The sequence below is a fragment of the Grammomys surdaster genome, unplaced genomic scaffold, assembly GCF_004785775.1.
Source record: "Grammomys surdaster isolate TR1022 unplaced genomic scaffold, NIH_TR_1.0 804, whole genome shotgun sequence".
Taxonomy (NCBI): domain Eukaryota; kingdom Metazoa; phylum Chordata; class Mammalia; order Rodentia; family Muridae; genus Grammomys; species Grammomys surdaster.
In genome coordinates this window covers 56,648-68,796 of record NW_021605223.1, presented here as the reverse complement: position 1 = coordinate 68,796, position 12,149 = coordinate 56,648, and the positions used below count along the sequence as shown (strand labels likewise).

Sequence of the window (12,149 nt, the reverse complement as noted above, 5' to 3'; positions counted from 1 at the left end):
TCTCCTGCAGAGGTTGGAGTCCTGCGACTGCGTTTCTGCAAAGGAGGTGAGTGGGTCGTGAGGACCTCAGGACCTCTCTTGACTTCCCTGACTTAGTTACGGGATGGGCGAGGACCTCTTCCGGGTCACCGAACTGAGCCAGTGTTGTTGATGTTGCGGGACACAGGCGGCTGCTGTCTTCTGATTTGGGGGAAAGTTTAGTAATTTTCAGGGCTCGGCCCGTGGAAGACCTGGACTTGCCCCCGTTTGCGGGAACTCCTCGGATCTGTGATGCCAAGTCCACCTTCTCTCACCTTTCTCACACTCTGCCTCTGAGTAAGAATCTTTCTGTGCCTTAGTTTCCCCTCGTGCAGTTAGGAGGACCTATAGCATCTTTTTGATTTTAGAATAAATTATAGAGTACAAGTAGAACGCACACGTGCACATATACATATATATGTATGTGTATATATATTTATTTATTTAGAAATATATACTATACACATCACATGTTATATATGCAATATATTACATTCTATGTAACAAAATATATTATATATGATACATAATATATGTAATATGTAATATATATTTAGAGTGCTGTTTACATTAGCGTGTTTGTATGTGATATTTTGGCATTTGTGAGTCCACATATACTATTTTTGTATAGTTCTTGGTACATGCTGTGTTCACGTAACTGTAGATGATCGCCACCCTTTATGTGGGTATAGCTCTTTGTGTCTGAGAATATTGTGGCATTTTCTTTAAAATTTTATGTGTGTGTGTGTGTGTGTGTGTGTGTATGTGTGTAGCTCTGGCTGTCTAGAACCCACTAGGATCTTCCTGCAGTCCCCACCTCAGAACTGGGATTTCAGTGTTTACCACCACAGCCTTGCTTTTTCCGACTCTTTCTGATTGTTTAAGAACTTTTTAATTTTTGAAACATTTATTTTTATTTTTTTAAATTGTGGGTATGTGCATATGTATCCACACATACCCATGGACAGACAGACAGACAGACACACACACACACACAAACACACCTGTCAGTGGACAGCTAGTATTCATAGAGGTGTTGGAGTCTTTGCAGCTGGAGTTACAGCTGCTTGTGAGCACCCAGTGTGGGTGCTGGGAACAGACACAAACTCACATCTGTGCCAGAGCAGTATGTGCTCTTAACTGACGAGCCATGTCTCCAGCCCCTCTCTGACCCACTTCATTTTTTCATTTTTAGAATGATGTGTGAGGCCAATGTTTTACTCATTATGTATGTCTGGGTATTGAAGAGCTCAGAAGTGGGCATGGGATGCCCTGGAACTGGAGTTGGGGTAATTGTGAGCTGCCATGTGGGTGCTGGGAACCGAACCTGGGTCCTCTGCAGCAGATGTTCTTACCTGCTTAGCCAGCTCTGTAGCCCCTGACCTGTTTTACGTCCCAGGAATTATCACAGTATTCACAGTGGATTTTAAAATTTTGTTTTTCACTATGGAAATGTCTACTCTAGAGTAGAGTAAAGTGAACCCCCCTGTGAGAGTCACTCTGTTACTCTGTCTCATGTTTGTGTAGTGTGTGTGTGTTTGTATATGAGTGTATCAGTGTGTGTGTGATGTGTGTGTGTAAATGTGTGTGAGTGTGTATATAGGTGTGATGCATGAGTGTGTCTGAGAGTGCATGATGTATGCGAGTTATGTGTGTAGGGGTGGTACGTGTGTGATGTGTGTATGAGTGTGTGTCTGTGTGTAGGGGTGGTACATGTGTGTGTATGAGTGTATGTGTATGAGTATGTATGTCTGTGTGTTGGGGTGGTGTGTGTGTAGATGGGTGGTATATGTGTGCGTGTGTGTGTGTGTGTTTAGCCCAGGAAGGCCTCAAATTTTGTAGTCCAGCCTACCCTATATTGTGAGACGCAGTCTCAAAACAAAACACAACATGTAGTTAGACAAATGATTGACTTCCTTTGCTCTTCTGGAATTGTACCTGTCACTAATCTATGACTCTTGTCTCTTTGTATTTATTTATTTATTATTTTCTCTCTCCTGTTAGGTCGCAGGGACCTCTGTTTCATGGCCCCCCGTTATGTTCTCAGAGTGAGCATTAGTGGACCTGCAAGGAAGACTTATCCAATGAGTAAGTGTGATTCTTGTAGCCAGTGTGAGTCAGACGTCCAGAACATGGTGCTATGGCTTGGGTTAGACCACAGAACATGGTGCTATGACTTGGGTTAGACCACAGAACAGGGATAAAATATGTTTCTTGTCTTACTTATATTTGGCAATCTGTAGAGTCCATTAATACACGAAAATTGATGTACAGCTTTTGTGGTGGTTTGAATAGGTTGGGCCCTGTAGATTCATGTGTTTGAATGCTTAGCCATAGGGAGTGGTGCTTAATAGCGCTTTATTGGAGGGGGTGTGGCCTTGTTGGAGGAAGTGCATCACTGTGTGGGCGGGCTTTGAGTCCTCCTAGTGCTCAGGCTCTGCAGAGTGTGGAGTCCGTCTTCTCCTGGCTGCCCTCCGATTAAGATGTAGAACCATTGGCTCCTTCAGCGTCAAGTCTGCCTGTACGTCGCCTACCGTGATGATAATGGACCGAACCTCCGAAACTGTAGGCCAGCCCCAATTAAACGTGGTCATTTATAAGAGTCATTGTGCTCATGGTGTCTCTTCACAGCAACAAAACCCTAAGACAGTTCTGATCTTGGACGAGTACTGGCAGGCAGGCAGGGATGGCGTTGGAGCAGCTGCTGAGGGAGCCACAAACGGGAAGCAGAGAGTTAAGTGGGAATGGCTTGTGGCTTTTGAAACCTCAGTGCCCTTCCCCAGTGATACACTCCAGCAAGCCACACCTCCTAACACATGAGTGTCTTGTGCTGAGCCATCTCTCCAGCTCCCTCAGGGTTCTTTTACCTTCTAAACCACCATCTCCTGTCCCTGGATCTGAGGTAGTCCTGTATGTATGAGACCATGACTCTCGCCTGTCTACTTTTGTTTCTGTAAGCTTGTGGTGTGAAAGCTGGGCTCAGGGATCCCACCTGCCTCCACCTCTCTTGTCCATAGGTGTGACGCCTGCCATCTTTGTTTTTGAGAACTCCCTAAAATACCTGAAGGGTGTTTTGTCCCTTTATACCTAAAATACCTAAATGCACACGTGGCCACTAGTGCCTGTCACAGTGCTGGAAATGGTGCTCTGTCTCTGCCCTCTGATAGCTGAGGCTGTACACAGTGGTGGAGGGGTTGTCAACAACATCCCACAAGTGGCCAGACTATAGTTTCTTCCCATGTGTGAGAAACACTGTCTGCGTGTTTATATGCTACTCAGGGCCCCTTTGTGAGTTATTATTGATTATTGATTATTAGTGTATGACTTTTGCCTGCACGTGTGTATCTGCACCATATATGTGCAGTGCCCAAGGAGGTCAGAAGGGGCCAGCCATCCAATCCCCTTGGACCTGGAATTCCAGACATTTGTGAGCCTGTATAAGGTTACTGAGGACATAACTTAAGAGCAGTCAGTGCTCTTAACTGCTGAGCCATCTCTTCAGCCCCACACAATACAGTCTATGTTAGATATTTTGCTACAATAAAACCACAGTTGTGTGTACATACTATTTATTTATGTATGTATTTGGTGTTTTAGACACAGTTTCTCTGTGTAGCCCTGGCTGTCCTGGAGCTTATTCTGCAGACCAGGCTGCCTTCGAACTCAGATATCCACCTGTCTCTGCCTCCCAGGTGCTGGGCTTAAAGGTGTGCGTCTCCACTACCCAGTTTGTGTGTACAGACTCTTACGTGTTATAGAATGAGCTTACATACAGTCAGAATTGGCATTCAAAATGGAGGCTGTGACACTTTATATTAAATTTTGCACTTTGAGTATTGACTATATTTTATGCACATGTTCTCCATGAAAACCAAAAGAATCCATGACAGAATTAAAACTAAAGCAACACTTGATTTTTCACTGTTATTTATAGGTGTGTAGTTAAAGTGACTGAGGGAAGAATGGAATTCAGGTGTCGGCTGTGATTTCCATGTGCAGAGCAAACACGCCTAGCGCTCCTTTGAAGGAAAGGACTTACGAGAGTGATGGAGAGATGGCTCAGTGGTTAAGGGTTCTGCTGCTCTTCCAGGGATCCTGAGTTCAATTCCCAGCACCCACATGGTGGCTCACAACTGTCTCTAACTGAAGTTCCATGGGATCTGATGTCCTCTTCGGGTGTGCAGATGTACATGTAGACAAAACACCCCTATGTATAAATAAATATCTCCAGTATCCCCCTCTAAGAGGACACTGAATGTTACCTGCTTTGTAGCAGTTGAGGGATGGGGTATGGTGAGAGTTTTCTTTGGGCATTTTTTCTTGCAGCATGTAATTTTTAGAACAACCTGTGACGTTAATTCTCCCATTGTTCAATAGCTTCATTTTATGGATGAGAGAATCGAGGCATGCCACTTGGAGGTCCAGGCAGGGAAGACCAAAAGTTCAAGGCCAACCTGGGTTATAGGTTACCCTGGGCTAAATGCTGAAACCCTGTCCCAAAAACCATAACGCACTCACAGAATATAAAGACAGAATTGATGCACAGAGGTACTAATTGTCTTGTTCAAGGTTTCCCAGGTGCTGAGCCATGATGTCTGTCCCAGCCGGAGTGCAGACAGTTCTCTCCTCACCTGGGTCCTTCCTACTCCATCTCTCCTGTCCCCGGAACAACTGTAGTCCAGAGACTCCTAGGAGACTGTGTGTTGTGCATGATCTGCATGGGGAGTTACTTACAGGGTCCTGAGTAGGCAGAGTGAGCTGTGACCGCAATCCAGCACACGTTCGCCATCAAGCCCACTGAGAAGTGGACACCTCGGCTGATGCTGTTCGTGGCGTGCAGCCACGGGGGCTGGCGACACCACAGAGCAGACTCTCATGGGCTGTCTTCTCTCCCTCATTATGTCTTCTCAAGACTCAGCTGTTCCCCGAGAAGACAGAAGGATGACCAGCGGCAAGGTGAGTTGGGAATTTTTCATTTGTTTTTGGCTTTGCTTTGCTTTGAGACAGGGTCTCACTATGTAGCCCTGGCTGGCCGGGTACTCTCTATGTAGTCCAAGCTAACCTTGAACTCACAGGCATGTCACTAGGGAACTGTCTCCCTAGTGCTGGGATTAAACGCATGCACAACCACACCCGGCCAATTGAGTTTTTCAACTTGGTTTCAAAGTGTTGTCTAATTTGTCAAGGATTCTGGCATCTTGTTTCTTTCTCTGAGGGGGAATCAAAGAGAACAGTAGGCAACTGAGAACCAACCATGCAGAGCTGGAGAGACGCGTCAGCCTTTAACATCACTGGCTGCCCTTGCAGAGGATCTAGGCTTAGTTCCTTCTGCCCACAGCCATCTGTAACTCTGCCACCCTCTGCACCTGGTAAACGCATACATACAGACAAAATACTCATGCACATAAAATAATTACTTTTTTTAGGAAAAAAAAAAAACAAGAACCCATTGCTAGAGGCTCATTACTTTTATTTCGATATAGATGAATTTCTTTGTATTGCTAAAAACTATGTTAGGGAACTGGAGAGATAGCTCAGCAGTTAAGAGGGTTACTGTTCTTACAAAGGACCTGTTTGGTTTCAGCCCCCACTTGATGACAACTGTCCACGGCTGCAACACTCTCTTCCGCCCTCATAGGCACCAGGTATGCATGCGGTACATAAGTATACATGCAAGCAAAACACTCTTATACCCCAAATAAAAATAGATAAGCAATCATCATCTTGAAATTAGATAACTGAGCACAGGAGCAAAAATGAGTAGCGTTGAGTCCACTCTCATTTCCTGTATTTTGTTTATAAAACACCCAGTGTCCTTTTCTGTTTCTCTCATGGCATAGTGTTGGATTTAAATTACATCTTTTCAAATAATATTTATGTTATTTGAAATACATGCCTTGATTCTTTATTCCAGTGCTGAAAATCAAATCTAGAGCCTTCCTTGTGCTAAGAAGGTACTCTACCACTGAGCCACACTCCCAGACTCTGGGGATTCTAGGCAGGGGCTCTACCACTGAGTCACGCCCCCAGCCCCTCACTGGGGGATTCTAGGCAGGGGCTCTACCACTGAGCCACGCCCCCAGCCCCTCACTGGGGGATTCTAGGCGGGGCTCTACCTGAGGGTGTCTGACCCTCTGTACTGGGATTTCAAGCATGTACTGCCATACCTGGCTTTATCTTATGATTTTAATGATGTCATGTTCCCATAAATTGACATGATCTGTGATGGAAGAGGTACATTCAACAAATGTCTTTCCTCTACTCACAGATATTTAAATAGTGTAGCAGTTTTGATGTGCTAAAGAATGTTATAATGAAAGTTATATTAATAAATATTTTCCTCCAGAAGAAACTCAAGGAAGTTTTGCTATTGTTCCTATTGTTTAGAAATATTAAATGTGTTTTTAAAAATGATTTTATTTGTATGAGTGTTCTGCCTACATGTAAGTCTGTGCTCTTCCCTGGGTGTACCTGATATACCCACAGGGGCCAAAAGAGGGCATTGGATCCCAGGAAGTGGAGTTGTGCACTGCCGTATTGGTGCTGGGATTTGAACTTGCGTCCTCCGGAAGAGCAGCTAGTGTTCTTAATCACTGAGTTACCTCTTTAGCCCCTAAAACATGCTTCTGATATGTGATACTTAGGCTGCTCTGTATGGAGAGTGTTTTGTTCAACATGTTCTAATTAATCATAGAAGACAGCCATTTTTAGCTAAGACGGCTAGGATTTTCTTTCTCATTGCTGAGTGATACCCTGGGTGTGTTTACTAACCGAGTTACATGTTTCATCCACCATGTGGCTGTGTTGTATTGGCAGAGTAATATATTTAAGCTTAGAGGTCTAGTCACAAAAGGTGACTTGCCAGATTCCTCAGATTCACCTTGCGAGGCAGCATTGAGTTGAGTGTGTTCAAAACATAGGAGGCCGGGAGCTCAGACAGCTGCTGAAGTCAGCACACAGGACACACATCCAGCAGACTCTAGCGGGGAGGGGCAGGGAGAAGGATCCCCCACCTCTGAGCTGTGTGGCCGTGTGGCTTGTCATGGTGGGTGCATGATGCTGCAGACACAGGTACCCCACCCCCCTTCCTGGTTGATTTGAGTGTGATCCTCATCTGGGGTGACTCTGGTTCATCTGGGGATCATGAATGACCCCCAGGTATCCAGCAATGACCAGTTTCCAGATGAAAAGTTAAAGCAGCCTCGTTGGTCATGGCGGTTCTAGAGCAAGCTCGTTTCCCACCCCCAGGCAACGTTTGGAACCAGTTCTCCCTCTTGCCTTGGGGGTTCTATTGGTGTTTGTTGTTAGAAGCTAGGGTTGATGGTGAACCACCTCCACAGGTTTATTAAAAATTAAAAACTATAAGTTAGCACGTTTCTGTCAAGAGGCAATTCATCTCTCTAGTGTCTTATTCGTGTTCAAGTTTTGTATAGATAAACTCAGTCAATATTGTATCTTCTGTCCTTGCACCTACAATAAACCAACCATTCCCTTTTATGACTTTAGTTATCAGATAATGGCTTTACAGCCTAGAGGAATGTTTTCCCTAATCATAAATCTGTACCAAGTGAGGCTGGAGAGACGGCTCAGCGGTTAAGAGCACTCACAGCTCTACCAAGGTCCTGAGTTCAATTCCCAGCAACCACATGGTGGCTCTCAACCATCTTTAATGGGATCCGATGTCCTCTTCTGGTGTGTCTGAAGACACCAACAGTGTACACACACACACACACACATACACAAATAAATAAATAAATAAATAAATAAATAAATAAATCTTTTTAAAAAATCTGTTCCATGCTTGCTTTCTGTCCTAGTGCAAATAGCTCGTGATACATGAAGGATAGAGAGTCATCGTTATAGTGTTTCTTAAAGAGGATTTCAAAGTCACTTGTATAAGTTTAGGAATTGAGTTTAGGAATAGACTCACAACTAGGAAGTAAGAAATCATCTATTTGTCTACATAGCATTACTACAAAAGAGCTCATCTTCATTGATCTGCAGAAAATCTGCCCTGTAGGGTGGGCTAAGGCCCAGGAATTGTTATGTTAATTTAATAGTGACAGGAAAGGCATATCAATAGCAAGAATCAATCCCGAAATGAAGTCTCTCAGGCCTCGCCTGCAATAGCTCACTCGTCGTGGTCATGCAAAAAAAACAGTGGACCTTCTCAGGAAAGTCATTCTCTAGCGTTAGCCTCTCCTAGATGGCTTCTGACGTGCATGAGGCCCTGGTTTCAATCTTTCATTTCCACTATCAAAAATCCACAAAAAAATTATGCGATTAGGCAGATGAATTTTCCAGGCATGGTGGGTGGTTCACACTTGTAATCCAAGCACTTGGGAGGCAGGGGCAGAGGTGGGAAGATCAGCACAAATTCATGCCTAAACTGGTCTACATAGCAAGTTCCCGACTAACCAGGGCTTAGACAGCAAGACCCTGTCTTAAAAACCAAAACAGAGCAGTAACAAAAAAGTGGGTGGATCGTACAGAAACATGGACCCTGGGTTCTTAGCTCAGGAGCTGCTTCCTGCTCGGGCTTTCCTGCTTGCAGAGAAGACCAAGGTTGAAGTTGTGTGTTTGGTGTTGTAGGAGATGGTGACACTCAAGGATGTGGCCGTGGTCTTCAGTGAGGAGGAGCTGGGGTTGCTGGATGCTGCTCAGAGGAAGCTGTACTGTGACGTGATGCTGGAGAACTTGAAGAATATGGTGTCACTCGGTGAGGGCAGACACAGGTGCTGCATGTCAAGTCCATGTAGGGTAGCCCTAGATCCGACTGGAGCTCTGGAAGTAGGTTCTAGTTTTTTTAGTCATCATATGATTCAGAGTTGGACATGCTCTTCAGTTTTATGAATGAAGTGAAAGTTAAAGCATGCTAGTATGTTTTTTGTCTTCCTCAAATTATAATCTCAATTGGTGGGTGGTTGCACATGACAAATCATGCCTACAGACAGATGCCTACTGAACTAAGTTGAGGCAGCTGGAGAGATAGCTCACCAGTTAATGCTTTCTGCTCCTGCAGAGGACCGGAGTTTGGTTCCCGGCACCCACATCAGGTGGCTCATTATCTAGGGGATCTGCCGCCCTCTGCTGGTCCACATGGGCGCCTGCACTCACATGCACATACACATACACTGACATATACATATTTTAAAAAAATCAAAAGAAGTATTGTAGAGAGAAGCTCTTGTGTGCCGTATACACAGAAGCAAAGTAAAAGTCTGATGTCCTATTAGCTGAGGCAGGAAATTGGAAGTGGGAGTGAGAGAGGAACGCTGGGATAGGGTCAGGTGCAGGAGGAAATTTACCCCACACTCTGAGGAGACAAATGCATGAAACTGAGGAGAGGGAACCAGCCATGTGGCACTCATAGGAAAAAAATAAATGGGTTAAGTTACACGTTAGTTGGGGAATGAGCCAGAGCTTGTGGCTTAGGCATTTTTTTTCATAAACAATAATTCTCAGAGTCATTATTTTGGGAACTGGGGCACAGGTGGAAAAAGCCCATGGTACAAAGTATTTAAGAAGAGCCGGGCGGTGGTGGCGCACGCCTTTAATCCCAGCACTTTGGAGGCAGAGGCAGGCGGATTTCTGAGTTCGAAGCCAGCCTGGTCTACAGAGTGAGTTCCAGGACAGCCAGGGCTACACAGAGAAACCCTGTCTCAAAAAACCAAAAAAACAAAAAAAGTATTTAAGAAATGAAATTAAATAGGGTTGAGGCCATGACATGGTCAGCAGGTGCCAACGCTGGTGCCACGGCCAGTGACCTGAAGTTCAACCCTGGGCCTACCAAGTCCCACCTGCCGTCTCTAACCACCAGTGGAATGAATGAACACATGTGTCCACTAAGTAAAAATGTGATTGAAGAAATTACACTGGCCGTCTACCTATGACATTGCCAAGAACAGTTCGTGAGACAAGGGAGAGGAGATAGTGAAAACAGGTGTTTGTCAAATTACACTAAAGTCTATGCATATTTTGGGTCTTTTCAAACAATGTTTGTCTTCCTCTGAATTGATTATCAGTTAGGGAAAGACTAGATTTAATGTCCTGAGGAAGATGCAGTGCAATGCTTATTTTCAGGGCATGTTCATTTAAAATATATTCTCCACAGGGCATCAGACTGGGACTCCAGATTGTTTGCTCAGGCTCAAGAGAGAAGACATGTCTTGGATGTTGACAGTGGCTAGCTGGAGCAGGGAGTCTACAGGTGAGAACAGTGTGGCGACTCGTCCTTCTATCCTGCTTTGTAACCTGTGCACGTCTTTGGGGCTGAGGTCAGGCTGTGTACTGCTCTGGTCCCCCCCACTCTGAGCATCAGTCTCCACTTGCACTGACCCCCATGCGTCACATCGTCACCGTCAGACTGCCTAGGCCTGCCAGCTTCCCAAGTAATGACACGGTGACATATTAATTATGAAATCCTATGCCTTAGCTTACTCGGTCCCAGCTAGCTTGTATAACTTAAATTAACCCACTTATATTTATCGACGTGCTGCCACATGGCTTGATACTTCGAAGTATTGTACATTTGACTTCTTCTGTGGCTGGCTGGCAAATCCACCACCCCACCCCCAGCTCTTTCCCAGAATTCCCATCTCTGCCCGGAAGTCCCGCCTATCCTTTCCTTCTTTGCTATAAGCCATCAGATTTTTATTAACTCAATCAGAAGATGCCTTCGGCAGGTGAGGAAGGACAGAGACGTAGCTTCACATGGTGTACAAAAAGATTATCACGCCTTTAATCCCAGCACTTGGGAGGCAGAGGCAGGCGGATTTCTGAGTTCGAGGCCAGCCTGATCTACAGAGTGAGTTCCAGGACAGCCAGGGCTACACAGAGAAACCCTGTCTCGAAAAACAAAGCAAAACAAAAACAACAACAACAAAAAAGATTATCGCAACATATCATACTATTCCTTTATATCTGGATGCTTCCTTGTGGATATCACGTGTGTATGTGCGTGTGTGTGTGTGTGTGCGTAGGCCATAGATCAATATTTTTTCCTTACTTTCCAACTTTAATTTTTTAAAAAAGTTATATTTGTGTGTGTGTGACCCCACACGCTGCAGTTTCACTCACTTGTGATAATTTGTAGACCGCTAAACGGGTCTCATTAATATAAGTATAGGAACTTGCAGCACTGACCTTGCTTCTGGGTGTGTCAGTGAGATGACAGGATACTCACTCTTACAGGAAGGGAACCGTTGGATCTCTGGTTCATTGAAGCCCTAGGCTGTGCTTTAACTGTCTAACTCCAGCATCAGCCAGCAGAGCACTCACACACCCTGCCCCTCTCTGAATTCTCTTTATTTTCAGGAGGCAAGAATGTAGAGGAGATGGAGTCTCTTGAGGAAGCGGGATTGAGGCACCTGCCACACGAGGAGCTTTTCTGCTCACAAATCTGGCAGCAAGTTACAAGGGAGTTAACCAAGGCTCGAGAGTGCAGAGCAAGCGTCGGGGAAACTGGGTCTCGGTTGAAACCAGATGATGTGTATCATGAAGATGAGTTCAGTAAACATTTCAGTCAAAATTCAGCTCTTCAAGTTCACCACAGGGAATGCCATGAAGAAGAGGCACCTGAGAGAGATCGCAGTGGCAGCCACCATCATATTATTACAGGAGAAAATCCCTACAAGTGTGATAAATGTCACAACACCTCCCACTGGTTCTTAAGTCTTCAGTCCCCTCAGGGAGTGTATGATAGACACAGATCGAACAAGTCTGAGTCGCTGTTTAAAACTTTCAGTCAGTGGCCACTGTTTCATTATCATCAGAGCATCCCCACGGGAGAAAACTCCAACAAATATGAGGAGTGTGGGAATCCTGGGGAAAAGTCATCTGGTCAGACAGCTTTGTTAGTGCATACTGCAGAGGAACCCTATAAATGTGAGAAATGTGGAACCAGCTTCAGTCAGAGCTCACGTCTTCAAGAACATCAGAGAGGCCACACTGGAAAGAAACCGTATACATGTGAGGAGTGTGGGAAGGGCTTCAGCTGGTTTTCACGGCTACTTGACCATCATCGGGTCCACACTGGAGAGAAACCATACAAATGTGACGCATGTGGCAAGGGCTTTAGTTACCGCTCACACCTTAACATTCACTGTAGAGTCCACACGGGTGAAAAGCCC

General features: G+C 45.1%; 1 protein-coding gene across 1 annotated transcript in view; it reads left to right on the top strand.

Annotated features, from left to right (window-relative positions):
* LOC114633943 (zinc finger protein 45-like) overlaps positions 1-12,149 on the top strand; it is a 14,624-nt gene continuing 2,475 nt past the window's right edge. The window contains 6 exon segments of the mRNA XM_028782543.1: positions 1-46; positions 2,023-2,106; positions 4,931-4,974; positions 8,611-8,737; positions 10,133-10,228; positions 11,335-12,149. The exon segment at positions 11,335-12,149 is cut by the window's right edge and continues 9 nt beyond it. Coding sequence (XP_028638376.1) covers positions 2,043-2,106; positions 4,931-4,974; positions 8,611-8,737; positions 10,133-10,228; positions 11,335-12,149 — 1,146 coding nt within the window. The 5' untranslated portion in view covers positions 1-46; positions 2,023-2,042.